Source organism: Lithobates pipiens, unplaced genomic scaffold (assembly GCF_037356315.1).
Source record: "Lithobates pipiens isolate NorthernLeopardFrog02 unplaced genomic scaffold, aLitPip1_a1.2 Scaffold_19, whole genome shotgun sequence".
NCBI lineage: Eukaryota > Metazoa > Chordata > Amphibia > Anura > Ranidae > Lithobates > Lithobates pipiens.
The window spans coordinates 104,427,095-104,442,997 of record NW_027507764.1 but is presented as its reverse complement, the minus strand read 5'-3'; the positions used below and the strand labels follow the sequence as shown (position 1 = coordinate 104,442,997).

Here is a 15,903-nt window from a genome sequence, read left to right as displayed (position 1 = left end):
GATGATACTAAGGGCAATAACTTCTTCGCAGGATGTGGAAACCTTGTTAAAAGATCTGAACAAATTAATGGGGTGGGCAACTATATAGCAAATTAAGTTTAATATAGAAAAATGTAAAATAATGCATTTGGGTGGCAAAAATATGAATGCAATCTATACACTAGGGGGAGAACCTCTGGGGGAATCTAGGATGGAAAAGGATCTGGGGGTCCTAGTAGATAGGCTCAGCAATGGCATGCAAAGGCAAGCTACTGCTAACAACGCAAACATTAAAAAAGGGGATTAACTCCAGGCATAAAGCGATAATTCTTCCACTCTACAAGACTCTGGTCCGGGGCACCTGGAGTATGCTGTCCAATTCTAGGCATCAGTCCTCAGAAAGGATGTACTGGAAATGTAGCGAGTACAAAGAAGGGCAGCAAAGCTAATAAAGGCTCTGGAGGATATTGGTTATGAGGAAAGGTTGCGAGCACTGAACTTATTCTCTCTGGAGAAGACGCTTAAGAGAGGATATGATTTCAATTTACAAATACCATACTGGTGACCCCACAAATAGGGATAAAACTTGTTTGCGGAAGGGAGTTTAACAAGACAAATGGCCACTCATTAAAATTGGAAGAAAAGAGGTTTAACCCTAAACTACATAGAGGGTTCTTTAGAGTGGCAAGGATGTGGAATTCCCCTCCACGGGCGGTGGTCTCAGCGGGGGGCATCGATAGTTTAAAAAAAAACTATTAGATAAGCACCTGAACGACAACAACATCCAGGGGTGTACAATGTAATACTGACATATAATCACACACATAGGTTGGACTTGTGTCTTTTTTTTTTCAACTTCACCTACTATGTAACATTATTCTGTGCTCCATTGTGGAACTAGAAGCACATACCTGCACACTGACACTGACAGCCTTTACACTTATCTTCTACATGATGTCGTTACCATGACAGACAATCATGGTGATCGCAGGAGGTTTGTTTACAAACAGTCTGCAGGTTGCAACTGTCACTGCTATTCATTTACAGTCAGGCAGCAGCTATGACTATGGAATAAAGTCAGTAAAAAGAAAAAGTGATTTAAAAATGTGTAAGAAAATAACAATTTGGTCATCGTCAGCCTTTAATAAAAATGTGTTCAGGGCGTTAATAAAAACTTTGCATAAAATAAAAGCCTTATTATGTCCTTTAAAAATTTTAACTTTTAGGAAATATTGGACATGGAGTTATTGTTTTTATTAATTATTTCAAAGAAAGTACAAACTTACAAATATCATTGCATATGACATTTGACATGTAGTGTACAAAGAAATAAGATAAAACGCAGGATACAAAAGGAAATAATTATTTGAAAAGTAAGTATGACACTCCCATAGTAACAAACAAATGGCCCCTGCCCCCACCTATAACTGGCCTTCACAGCAAGGAGCACATGGAAGGACAAACGTATAAAAGACAAAAACAGAACATGCCATAGCCATTCCATTCCATAATGTTCCATAGAACATTCCATGGCTCAACTCACCAACCAGTCTGCTGACCAACCAGATTAACCTGTCCAACAGGCTGCGTTAAAAACAGGGGTTTAGTTAGCATGCATTTGCAAACGCGTGCGTAAGCTGCAAGGCCTCTTCACGGCACCCTGTGTATGCTTGCAGTCCTAAACGCTACTGAATTTATGAGCGTCTCCACAATTGGATTGCATGCATTCAATGGATAGATGAGGGGCAGGCCAATCCTCCCTAAAGGAACAGGGACCATTTGTTTGTTACTGGTGTAAATATGGTCCGGGGACACACTGGCCACTGTGCTATTGCTGGGTGTCCAGTGTGTCCCCGGACCATATTTACACCAGTAACAAACAAATGGTCCCTGCCCCCACCTATAACTTGCCTTCATAGCAAGGAGCACATGGAAGGGCAAACGCATAAAAGACCAAAACAGAACATTCTATCGCATTCCAACTCGCCAACTGACACAACCATAGTACAAAGTGGGAGACAATAGATTGAACATGTAGGCTATTCAAACTTCAACTAAGTGTTATGTCACACCTTTGTGGTGATACAGATTGAGGAGGACAACATCATTGAACCACAATGTCACCAAATTAGACTCTCCTACCTAATGGTTGGGTGGTAGGTTAAAGATGGAGTACACCTTGACTACAGTTTTACAAGCATTGAAACCGCCGCAGTGGCCTTGATTTATAACCTTAATGCTCTGGCCTAAATCTGTTGTGTAACTCGCATGCTACTATCCCTGAGGGGGTATCTTGTTTTCAGTGACCTGTTGTCATAAAGATGTTAATCTTGTATGCTTGTAAATGTTAGTGGGAAACGTGTCAGATTCGACAAGCATTTGCAAAGCTTTAACAACCTTCAAAGAGATTTTCTAAAGCCCATAAAGCGCTCAAGTTGGGGATGCCAAATGCTGAACCTCATAAGTATACAAGGTGTACCTTTGAGGCTAAATTCAGATAGATGCAAGGGCTTTTGGCAGGTGATGGTTCTGGCCCATGCTAAGCACCAGGACTGGTTAGAGTACTGCTCAATTTTCAGATGGTTGTTGTTTTGCAGTTCAGTGGCTTAAGCATTATATTACGTTTTCAAACCATGGCTGGCTGCTCATTATCATTGATCTGAGCACAGCCTAAGAACTGTATAGTGAGCAAACTTAAAGTGGACAACTTTTCTTGCACAGTTAGTTTGGTCCAACTTGGACCAATGTAAGTATGCATATCTAATCCCTTAGCGATTCTTGTGGTAGCTGCAAATTACTATAGTAGTCACCGCTACTACAGTGAAAGCAGCAGCCTTGCAGGTCCAATGCTAAAGTGTCGTTCTTCTCATGAATATTAACCACAAGGGGTCGCTCGCTTGCCACTGTCACCATTTAGAGAACGCCTTGTATTTTTCTCAATGAATGCAAGATGTTCTCTGATTGGTGGCGAGACAGAGAGGTGTATCATAATCTCAACCTTTTCAATTGAAGAATGCCTTGTATTCATTAAAAAAGATTAAATGCATTCTCTGAATGGCGGCAGTGCTGAGCAAGGGAGCAGCACTGGTCCCAGAAGACTGCTGCTATCACTGTAGTAGTGGTGACTACTACAAAAATGTACAGGTTCCTCAGGGATCGCTCCGCTTTGAGATACGCACATTAACTTTGAGCCAAGATGGACCAGTGTAAGTGTGCTAGAAAACTTATATCTAAAATTCAACTTTAAAGTATATGTCAGGACAAGAAATAAATGTGCACATGTAGCTCGCTCCAATAAATGCACATTTTTCTATGTGTTATGCCATGAAAGATCCTGTAAGTACATATAAATACCTACTGATCTCCAGAAATGCACTTTGCTGCTAATTTCCTATTGTGGGCTGATAACACACAGCATTTTTGTACACCAAATGGTATTGACCCTGCCCAGCTGAACTACTTATTAAAGTGGTTCTAAAGGGAAATTTTTTTTTTACTTCCATGCATTAAGATAGAAAACATTCCACTAGCTCACAACATGTCTATGACCCTGGCCTATGCAGCTAAAGGTGGAGCAGTTGGAGGGGTGGAAAAATGAAGTTCAACTATGTGGTTTTACCATCCCCCCCAACCTTGCGCGTTCACAGGCTATTAGCCCAGGGTGCCTCGATACTGAAAAAAATTCAAAGGGTGCCATGAAAAAAGGTTGAAAAAGACATACTAGAGCAGCCTTTCTCAACCTTTTCAACACAGAGGAACTCTTGAAATAGTTCTCCGGTCTCGAGGAACCCCTGCTAAAAATGTACAACTCATGATACATTAGTGTGATGGTCAGTGAGAAGAATGGTCCTTACACTTGTGGTCATTGGGAAGAATTACCTCCTTACAGATAGCTAAAAGGATCAATGGTGTCAGTGGGAACTTATCTGAGAGGCAGAAATTGCCCAATTCTGAAGGAACCCCTTGCAACCTCTGGAGGAACCCTGGTTGAGGATCACTGGCCTAGAGTGTGGAAGGGCATCTTCTTTTTTTTTTTTTTTTTGTTTGGTACTTGAACGCCATTCCAGTTTTTTGTTTCTTTTCTATTTATTTTGTTTAGTATGATATCAGTTTCCATAGCATACATATACTATCGTATTGCCAAGAAAAAGTATCCATCGGCAGCATTACAATTTTCCTTTTATATTCATTAGTGTTTACAAATAAGCAAAATAATCGTTTGCATGGATTACTTTATCATTATGAGCAGTGGAAACACTTTAATTGTGAGGATGTTATTTACACTGTTTATACAGCAAAAATAGAAGTAGAGAGAGATTTGGATTTATAAATTGGGACCTATTAGTATAATGTACCGGTATATCAGATTTGATAAGACCCATTTGGAATCTTTGACAGCTGTCCGATGTCTGTGATCAACGTTGTGATTGTGTATCCTAACAAACTCTTCTTTTGGTACGTTTGTCCTGTTCCTGATTATTAAAATCGCATACTGTGAAACTCTTATATAAAGTGCCATTGCAGGTTTAGACATAAATCCTGATTAACTAAAGATAGTGTGCAGATTTACTGCTAATTTCCTTTCCCATTTATTGTTTAAATATACCTATAGCTGGTAGTGCCGTAGCAGACTCCTATTGCAAGGTTCTGCTCAGTGAAGACATTATTCCATCATATAACCTGTATTCCGTGCCACCCTGAAATCTGTTTATTGTTGAAAAGCAGCAGACCTGAGCTTTTATGAACGCCTGATTGTCAGTGGGGAAGCCCTCTGCTTTGACAGAGTTTCTTTTCACTATTGTTATATTTTTTTGCCACTAATTATTTTGCAATCCCTCTAGAATATGGCAGTTCTGTTTAGCACAAAACTCTTGTAAATTATTGCAGATGAAACATCACCAAATTCACGGAAGAGAGGGAAAATCAGTGAATTCACCTGAGGTTTGTTAAAGTGCTTTGATATCAAGCTTTGCAAGTATGTAAACCAACAATTTCTTTGTCATTTCCTTAGTTGGAGTATTGGGGCTGCAATGTCCATAAATAAGTAGATGACTAAAGTGTGGGAAACAAGATGTCTTGGGGGGTAATTAGCGGGGGGGAAAAAAAACTAAAATTAGCTCCAATTTAACTCCCTCACTAATATAACAATAGGGTTCTAAGAACATTTAGACTGTAGACTGCAGCATTCTGTAACCTTTCAGAAGAGGTAGAGCCTGTAATGAGTTGCATGTGTATTTTGTCTTTCTGTTCTTTGTGTCTTTATGGCATGTTATGGGAAAGGGATTTTCCTTGTCTAGCCACCCAGAGTAATATTTTAATTTTGATAGGTGGTGGTGCTTGGAAAGTGGGGGAGGGTGTGCCATTAAAGCAGGCATACCTAAAATCCAAAGTCTGGCTGTGTAACAGGAATTCACTGGTACAGGTCAATGTGACAAATCAGTAAAACTAATGTACCTTCAGCTCATCATTCCCAATTAGAATCTGCAGAGCCCATAAACATATGACAGTGCTTAGACACCTCTTGTACCCTCGCTACCCTTACAGGTGCCTTTTAAGGACTTATAAAACCTAGTGGGCAGCAAATGTCCCTGATTTATTTTTTCACTAGCTGTGTCATCAGGAGCAGGGTTTAAAGTGGTTGTAAACCCTTACAAACCACTTTGACCTACAGGTAAGCCTAGATTAAGGCTTACCCGTAGGTCCAAGAAATATCGTGTAGGTTTAGGAGATATTTACAAAAAGACAGGCACCGCTGTCTATGGCGCATGCGCCGTAGACAGCAGTGCACTGAGCATGCCACTGCTTACGGCGATATGCCATTAGTGGTGGCTGTGGTGCTGTGAGTGGCCAGAGAAGCGATACCCGAAACAAGATGGACACTTCGTGCTACAGGGGACAGAGGTGACATCGCTGGCTCCTGTGTCAGGTAAGTTATGCTTTACCTTTGCAGGGAGATAAAAAAGAAGTAAACCCATTAGGGTTTACTTCCTCTTTAAGGACAGGAATAGTTGCCAGCAATAGCTTGCACCTCCATTTATATGTTGGCTTTCTTGAATGGATGAGAGACTGGATCAAAGCAAAAAAGAGTAGCTACAGAATGTCCTATTGTAAGTTCTATATATTAAGGCGGCCATACATGGATCGGAATTTGGCCCGTTCAGCAGAGACTGGCCAAATTTCGATGTATGAGCAGGCTGATTGTACAGAAGTGGATCTATTGATCAGTTTCTGTACAACCAGCCTGTAATTTTTTCCCAATTGAGCAGTGCCTCCAACTAGAGCGTGCAGAACTGATCAGTGTGTTCTGATAGTGTCAGAGTATAATAGCACAGGGGGAATGATTCCCTCATCCCCACTGAATGTGAGGATGGGGGTATTGGATCCTTTTTTTTTTTTTTTCATTCAACACCTCCTGGCAGCAGAGTTTTTGCAGAAAAAGCGCTTGACACTTGGAAACTTGTGTAACTTGTTTAGGCACGTTATGTTCTTGGGCGTTAATTTTATTAGCCAGAATAATAATTAACTTTGGCCATTGAAATGAATGCTAAAGAGCTAAACGCTCTTCGGCGCGTCAAACATTTTTTCTGCCAAAACTCTGCTGCTCCTAGACCCACTGGCTGTGGGTGTTTTTTTCTGGGGTTTTTTTTGCCTCCAAACACCCCTGCCTCAAACGCCTATGTATGCATGGATATGCAGGGGTGTTTAAAGGCAGGAAAATGAGGTCATCGGATCATAATAGAGAAAGGACTTTGTTTTCTCCTGTCACAACTGGTGGGTAATGACTGATAAGAAGAAAAATTGTTTAAAAGCAGTAGGAAAGATGGAAAAACCAGATCTAGAGGCTGCCTGAAGTAGGTACAGGGAGGTCATTGCACTGCGTTGTGCTTCAGTGCTCAAGCAGACATTCCAAATCTCCAGTAGAAGCCATCAGAGAAAGGAATGGTAGGGATCTGACTCGGAGAAGCAATCAGCAGCAAAAGGCAACACTGCCAGTGCTCAGGTAGACTCTCCATATTCTCTAAAATCAGTCACAAGAAGCAGGAATGGGTAGCATCTGACTTCGATCATTTCAAACTGCAGAAATGTAGCTATGAGGCTACAGGAGTGCCTAGGTAATGTCACGTGCACTACAGCCGATCAGGAGGAATTCAAGTCAAATGTTAAATTTGTTAGAGTACCACTTAGCCACAATTACCTTTTTTTAAAGACAATCACTCCCCTGCATTCAGTATCCAAAATCAAATCTGTTTTTTCTTTTTCTCTTGTAAAGCCAAAGCTACTAATCCACTGTGTGCTGGACACCTTTCAGTGCTTAAACTTACCTTTATCATATGTGCTGTGTCCCAAGCCTGATACATAGTCCATATTCCCATCACACACGTTCCTGGAATAAGCAGTTAGGGTTTTGGTTGCTGTAGCAACCGCCAGCTGGATACTGGAACCTATACAATATGTAGATATTTGCCAGCACACCAAGGATCATCAGTCTCATACAAGCGTTTTCTTTTATACAAAACGGTGTAGTGCAACGTTTTGGAGCCATGCAGGACTCCTTCGTCAGGCATATAATAACATCACATCCCTGAAAAAGGGGTCCTGCGTAGCCCCAAAACGTTGCACTACACCGTTTTGTGATGTGATCTTTCCTGAATAAAAAAGTTTTTGGATGCAATGAAATCTACAGGTCTGATACATGACTTGCCCCCTGGTACCCCAAAGTGCAGCTCTTGCGTTTGACTGACTGGTCAGCAGGCTCCAGCGCAATAAACATACTATAAAATGTACAGTTAATATTGGGTGTTGTCTAATCCCGGTGACATTTTGGGGGCAGCCGCAAAGCAGTGTTTAAAGTTAATTTAAGTTTAGGCACTGAATGGTACCTAGCACAGGCTAAAAAGATATGTTTGGCCCTTAGTATATACAACATGATTGCAATAAAAAGGGCAGTCCCCCTAATATGAATTTTTCTTCTGCTTTTTGCAAACTTCAGTTTTTACAGTTTCTATTTTAATAAACTGGTATCCTTCCGCACCCCCCCCCCCCCCCCCAAACAAAATCTATAGATGTGATATTTGCTCTGCCTACATATGTGGGGATAAAACAGACCTGTAGTTTGTTTGGGCAGTCATTGCCATTGTTGTCCAGAAATACAAAAGCAACACGTTGCAGGCTCTTTCCCCCCTGAGAGGGCAAAATTCTAATTATGAATGTAACACATCTGCTATTTCTAATATCTACTTTAAATTTTCTATTTGCTGCTTAACCCCTTAAGCAGACTTGCTGAATCAGCCCTGTATCCAAATAACATTGTGTTTCTCCTAGGACTGGGAGACAGAAACTCATGACTGGTACTGTTTTGAATGTCATTTACCTGGAGAGGTGATGATATGTGACCAATGTTTTCGTGTATACCATCCTAAGTGTTTACCTGATGATATGAAACTCAGGGATAGCAGTAATCACTGGCAGTGCCCAGTTTGCAAGGTAAGACCGTTTAACTGTCTTCAGTGCACATGCATTGGTTGTCTAATTTATATTAATAAATGTTTATTATCTCATAGATTCAATAACTAGCTCCAACTTAATAAAAAAGAAAACAAATATGATCCATGTATGGACAGGCTGATTGTACCCAAGTCGATCCATCAATCGACTTGGGTACAACCAGCCTTTGGGGTTTTGTTACATGCAATTACTGCCAGCAGCTATAGCCGCTAGCAGTAATCATTGTATCCTGCAGGCTGGGAAGGCTCCACGCGCCTGGAAGCTGATTGGTTTCAATGCAGATCTGCACCATATTTTGCACACTCAAGTTTTGGTAAATCAATCCCCATGAGTCTGTTAAATTCCTAATGTCTTCCCTGTCTTCCTCTCCAACTGATCAAGCGCAGAACTTTGCTTGATCAGTTGTTTACCTGGCATTTCAACTGGGATTCTTGCAACTCTGAACTGGTCTGAAAAGGTCAGCAGACAAAGCAAGGCACCTTTGCTACCTAGTTGGCTGAAACACTCCAGAATATAGTTTGATGTGTAGAACACTTATTTGAAATGAATAGGATGTTCTGACATTTTCATCAAATGCACTATAATTTCTGATCAATGTTTAACATAATAGCTTAGATGTAAGTTAATGACAGTTGTTGCAGTGGGGGGTAGGGGTTTACTAAAACTGGAGAGTGCAGCTCTGCATAGGAACCAATCAGCTTCCAGGTTTTATTGTCAAAGCTTAATTGAACAGGCTGAAGTTAGAAGCTGATTGGCTACCATGCACAGCTGCACCAGATGTTGGACTCTCCAGTTTTAGTAAATCTCACCCAGTGATTCAACGTAATCTCTTAATTGTACAGAACACATGATACTATTCAGGAACAAAGGGTTATGCTGCTGCCTTTGGGAGATTGGACACTGGCAATACAAAGCTGTAAGGATACCATAGTATAACTCCTAACACCCAGCAAGCCTCAGTTTTTGCTAGTGTCCTAGGAGAGAGGATTTGTTTACACCAAGAGAAGCTGACACTTTTTTATTTTGTCTAGATTTTTTTTTGTCATCTAGCAAATGCAAGTAACTCCAGAGCCCCTGCAGCTTTCTGAATCAACTAATACTCTGCATAATCTTGGAAGCTGTACCTATTGAAGAAGGTGCACTGGACCCTTCTAAAAGAACTTGCCTAGCTATGTGGTGCAACATAATGAGGCAGGTGCATGTGAACCATGGGTTGCAGCAAAGATATTTGCACAATTCCCTCATCAACACACAGTGCTGACAGGGTAATCCCTCCAGCTGTCCCCACCAGGAGAATACAGTAATTATTGCTAGCGGCTATAGCAGTTGCTAGTGATAATCGCAAGTCAATCCAGCAGATTGGTTGTACCCAAGTTGATCGATCATCCAGCCTGCCCATACACGGTTCAATACTCAACCAGTTCCTGCTGGACCAGCTGATATTCAAATCGTCTATGGCCGGCCTACCTTGCATTTATGTTTGCGCAGCCATTGTGTTGAGCATGCTTGTGCCCTTTACATGCATACATGCAGGATCAGGTCATCAGCTGCCTGCTGCCACCACTCTATACATTCACTGCCACCTGGACTCATTCTTCCCGCTACATACATTGGTTGAACACTTTTTGGCAGGTCACCATTTCTGCTCCATCAGAATTGGTCCATGGTACCCGGAACAGGATTTACTCACTATACACATGGTGGATAACAAGCACTGGGCTGTGAACCATTATGCCTATTGGTTTACAGGCAACTAGGAGCATCATTACCAAGTGAAGGGGCTGACACTGTTGATCACTGTCTGCTGCTTGCATCACAGCACCTTCTTTCTGTTTATCTGGGGAATCAATTCTCTGCTACCATGTCAGAATTTATGAGCAAAATCACAAGTATGTTAGCTGAATCTGACCATAGGGGTCACAAACATGCCCCAGACCCTTCTTCCAGAATCTCTCTGAATTTCCTTGGGTTACAGCTGCTTCTACACCTACAGATGAGGATGGTGACTGTACCTCATCTATCCCTTATGATTTAGTTCAGGAGGAGTCTCATGTCTCGGCCTTCTCTCCTAAGCGTAAGGATACTATTTCAGTGCTTATTGATGCTGTGCGCACATGCCTTGACCTAGAACAACGTGTGTCAACAGTGCCTGAGGTCACTAGCCTAGGTTCTCTTAAGAATCCCTGGCCTGCAAAAACCTTTTTCTATACATTCTCTTTTACAGCCTGTTTTGTGCAGTGACTAGCTCAATCCTGATAGTCTTTCCTCCTCCCAAACATTTTTCCCAGCAATATCCCATACAGGATGGGCTCCCTATAAAATGGTCCACCCTATTTCCTGCCTTAGCAAGATAACTGTCATTGTAGAGAATTTTTCAATCTTTAAAGCTTTATTTGTAGCTTATTCCAAATAATCTGATCAGTCTTGAAAATCACGCACATTTAATTCATTGAATATGTGTCACAGAATTAAATTTTCCCTGTGAGAAGGCACTGTTGTGTCACAGAATTCACAGAGCCTGTCTTCAGAATTAAAGGTGCTAAGAAAATGAGTTTCAGGAGGTACAGTCAGTAGAGGAATCACTGCTTGCAGTCAACAATGTACAATGGCAAAAGTAGTCCTTGGAAATTAAAGGTAAGCAGCAAAGGAGAGCTGCAAAGCAAACAGGGCAGAAAATCCAGGAAGTTATTGAAAGAGATGGGCAGACAGGCAGCATTTGCAATATGGAAGTGCATTTTTCAAGTTGGCTTATATTGGATTGTCCAAAATAACTATTGTTCTACTGGTATTGCAATGCTGATGTTATACACTGAAAGTGTATGCTGTGACCATAGATCTCCTTTAAGGGTCTGTGGACAGAAGATTTGAAACACTCCTAAAAGCTTTATTTGCCCTTGCGGGCCTGGCCCTGCAACCTGCCATTACTACTATGGCATTATTTGCCAAATATCCAGATCCAGTGGTCCTCCTGTTTGTTCACATGTAGTAGACCCTTTGTCTGAACAGCTTAAAGCAGAACTAAACTCTCTCAATCAAAAATAACTCACTTGAATCCTTATACTGCTAGCATTAGTAAATGCGTAGGAAGATGTATTATATTTACTTGTTGTAAAAGTACCTGTAAAAAAAAAAAAAAAGTAAAAAAGTTTATATTTCTTTGCTTCATGGTTTCTGGCCTAGGCAAAATGTATGTCATACGTTCCAGGAGTCTTCCATGGCCATTTTTTTTGTCTTTCTTATGGATAAGGGGAGGAGGGGCTTTCTCAGCTAAGAGCACCATCCCGCCTGCAAGCCTGTGCTAAGAGCGATGGATTCCAGGAAGCAAATGGTGCTTGAATCATCTGCCCTTTCCCAAGATCACTGTGGCTAGAAAAGCTAGTTGGGCGTTTTTTAAAGTGATTTATCAACAAAATAAAACATGGAGAAATGGATGGGTGAGGTTGTACAGTTTAGTTGTTTTATATGCAATAAGTGTTTCTTGCATATGCCCTTGAGGAGCACTTCTTTTGTGCATTTCTAGATACTTTTATCAAAGAATTACAAAGCAAAAGAGTACCCTTTTGCCCCAGAAAAAAGGGGCAATGCCTGCCTTAGGGGAAACCAGTGTCTTCTGAGCCCAAGAGAAGTTCCTTTTGTCCCTCACAGGCCTCTATGGTGAAATCTGATTCCCAGTTTCACAGCAAGCCCTGGACCCCAAGTTCACAGGCATATCTTTCTCCCAATGAGAGGGTGCCCTCTCTTATTCAAGTAAAGGGATGTCTGCTGGCCTTTTGTGGCCACCTGGTTCCAGGCTTGACCTGGCATGGTGGATGACAAACTCAGAGAAAATTTCTATTTCTATTTCAATGTCTTGAAGCTCGGAGCAATTCGGTTGTGCCTTCATCACTGGGCTTCTCACGTGCATTGCTGTTCGACCAGCATTCAGACAACGCCATGGCAATGGATCCCATCAACCATCAGGGAGTAACCAGACATCTTGCAGCTCAAAGAGAAGGGGATCTCCTCCACAGGATCAAGGGAAAGGCATTCAGGTAATTCTCATGGCACTGAACTGGCCCAGGAGGACATGATATTCAGACCTCGGCAGACTCTCTATGGGCTCTCTCGGATCGTCTACATCTTCTGTCTCAAGGACCGGTTTAATACCCTTCTTCTTCTCACTCACTGGCTTTAAAGTGTAAGTTCACCTTACAGATTTTTCTGTAAAGGTGAACTTAACTCTTTACAGTCTCCACCTTGGCAATTCTCTTCCAGAAGCTGTTTGCTCCTCACTCCTTGTTGAAGGCCTTCGTACAGGGAAGTGCTTATAACAGTCCTCCTGTGTGTTCCTCTGTAAATCCATAATATCTCAACCTGGTTCTGTTACTTTTCAAGAAACCCCCTTTGATCCCGTTAGGGATATTCCTGTGCCCACTCTTACTCATAAGGTTGCCTTTCTCGTTGGCCTTAACTTTGGTGAGATTTGTCTCAAAGATGACCTTAACGCGTTAAAAATCTTTTCTTGTGCTACACACAATATCAAGGCCTGTTTTCTTCCTATTTTCTTCTTTCCACCTAAACCTGGATTTTTTTCTTTCATGTCTCTGTCCTGATCCAAAACCTCCTAATGAAATCCCTCCATTGTTTGGATGTTGTATGCCCCCTTTTCGACAGCCTGACTATTTCTTCATCGGTCCTCAGGGTCCCTCTTATGGGACAAGCCTGCCTCTCATTCCTCTCACCAGGGGAATTCAAAAATATCTTACTCAGTCTTATTACCTTAATGGGACAATTGCTTCTCTCTCTGTAACAGCCCATTCAGCTAGATCAGTAGGTGTTTCTTGGGCTTTCCAGCATTAGGCCTCTGTTTTTCAGATTTCTTCTGCCTTCTGTTCATGCATTTAAAGCAGAACTTCAGTCATTTTTTCATCTTTCCATCTGATAAATCCTCTGCCCTTGTTGTTTTAACTTTGGATAGTACAACATTTATTTTCTGCCAGTAAATACCTTATACAACCCACTTCCTGTTTCTTGTCTGGAAAAAAGCCTAGGCTTATGACATTATGCACAGCTCTCTCTCTCACTCTTGTGAGAATTTGCCAGGAAGGGAGGGGGTGAGTCATAAGAGAGCCAATGAGAGCTGCAGAGCTGGAGGTGTGCCTCTGTGTGTCAGTGTACATCCAGGAAGTGAAAAGGAAGCCGTTTCTGCCCACAGTTAAAATGGTTGCAGCAAGACTTAATGGAGGGAGATTTCTGCAGCATATTTGCCGAGTACAGTATATATAAAATAATATGCAATGGTGTTGGAGGGAAGCTTCAGAATGGCAAAAATATTTTTTAACTACAAATTATGTCAGCAGACTGCAGTTCCTCTTTAAGTTTTAGCATGTGGACGTTCAGGCCTCTGCTGATGCCTGCTTCGGTCATAAGGTTCTTCAGGTGTCTCAGTAGGATGAGGTTTGCTAGGAGTGGGAGGGTTTATACCATACTGTCCTTACAGTTTTATTTTGGCAGTGTCCAATCTCTTGGCGGCAGCAGTATAACGCTATGTTCATGAAAACTGTCCTGTAATGTACTTGAAGAAAAGGATTTTACAGGTAAGACAAAACTCCTTATTTTATCAGGAGGTTTGTATTGAATGAGCAGGACACTAAAGATGGTTAAAGTGGTTGTAAACCCTTACAACACACTTTGACCTACAGGTAAGCCTAGATTAAGGCTTACCTGTAGGTCCAAGAAATATCTCCTAAACCTACACAGTTTAGGAGATATTTGCCGAAAGACAGGCACCACTGTCTACGGCGCAGGCGCACTGAGCGCGGCACCGTCAACGGCGAATATGCCGCGCGTGGCGGCTCCCGTGCACATGTGCGGGAGTGACGTCATCGCGGCTTAGCCAAATGACAGCGGCGGAGCGGCGAGACCCACTGAGAAAATGGATGCGCCGGACTACAGGGGACAGCGGTGACATCGCTGGCTCCTGTGTCAGGTAAGTGACACATAATGGACTACAATGTGATGCATAGCAGTCCATTATGCTTTGCCTTTGCAGGGAATGAAAGAGGAAGTAAACTCATCAGGGTTTACTTCCTCTTTAAGTGCGTTTTCTGGGTAGTGTTCACTGTATTTTGTGTGATTTCTTTACCGTTCACATTATCTCTTTTTATGATCAATATTTATTAAAGTACAAGGGAAATATTTATGAGCAGGAAAATTGAGTTCTTGTGCAGAGTGCAGTTTTTCTTAAATGAGGCTCTGGCTGAACATTTCTAGAAGGGTTCATGTAAGGATCTGTGGCCAGTACCTTAAATGAACCGAATACCAAGCATAACAAACCGGTTATATACACAAAGACATCAAGTGTCCCTGCATCTTTACAGACCTACACAGGATACTTCTTATCTTCTGGGCTTAAAGTAAACTTTTCCTAAGAGAAATAAGGGGTCTGCCAATGATGACCTCCACTGAAAAATACTAGTTATCTGGCTGTTATGATCTGCGTTTTTCAATGCCCTGTAAGTCACTGGCCTGGAGTGAGCATATAGATCAGGAAAGTCAGATTAAACCCTCTAAACCCATTATCTGCATGTTTTTTTCTGGGCTAGTGAAACAAAGCTGTTTAATATGATCAAGCAGGCAAGTAGAATTGCTTCATGAGCAGTCAGCAGTGACAGTCTCCATATAGTAACGCAAACCTGTTCTTACCTCAACATGTATAATCTACCACTGTAAGTGAGTAGCAGTCTGGCAGATTTAGTTTTCCTCTACAGTTTTCTCAGCAGCCCCAAACTAGAGGTTCTGTAGTATGCAATTATAGACACTGGAAAGAAGTGCTGTGTACTAGCCTATTTCTTCTGCCTTCCAAACCACACAAATGGCTGCTAAATATTGTAGTGGACCTCAGTGGCCAAAAATAGATGGCAGCTCGGGGTGACCTTCCTTTTTCCCAATGTTGACATTTTGTACAATTAAACACCTAGTTAAAGGCCTATTTTACTGATTCCCAATGTCTTGGCTGTCATAACTGTGTACAGACACCACAATACCACTTATACTGCCAGTGGGTTGCAACTAAGGATTGCTGCTCCTGTTGTGAGAGCAGTGACCTCCCTGCAGCAGTCCATCATGTTCCCTCATAAGGCCCCTTTCACACGGATGATCCATTCAGGTCCACCTGTCAATTTTTTAGGCGGAACTGAACGGATGCTCCATAGACCTCTATGGAGCATCGGATATCAGCGGTGACATGTTCGCTGACATCCGATCCGCTCCGATCCGAAAAAGAGTGACGGAGGGAAAACCTACTTTTCCATCCATCTGCGGATCAGATCAGGTGACGACGGACTCTGCAGTTGAGTTTGAGTTACTTTCAGAGCATTATAGTGAACGCCTTATGTGCCAACAGATTTTAAATACTTTTTTCCCCTGAAGTTTTCCTTC

At 41.9% G+C, this 15,903-nt stretch overlaps 1 protein-coding gene across 5 annotated transcripts in view; it reads left to right on the top strand.

Moving 5' to 3' along the window:
- The window catches only part of ZMYND11 (zinc finger MYND-type containing 11), a 145,916-nt gene that overhangs the window by 78,907 nt on the left and 51,106 nt on the right, over window positions 1-15,903 (top strand). For 4 of the 5 annotated variants that reach the window (XM_077491131.1, XM_077491129.1, XM_077491132.1 and 1 more), the window contains 2 exons: window positions 4,867-4,920; window positions 8,302-8,463. In XM_077491131.1, the coding sequence (XP_077347257.1) occupies window positions 4,867-4,920; window positions 8,302-8,463 (216 nt within the window). The remainder of the gene's footprint in view (window positions 1-4,866; window positions 4,921-8,301; window positions 8,464-15,903) is intronic. The other variant, XM_077491130.1, reaches the window with a different exon arrangement.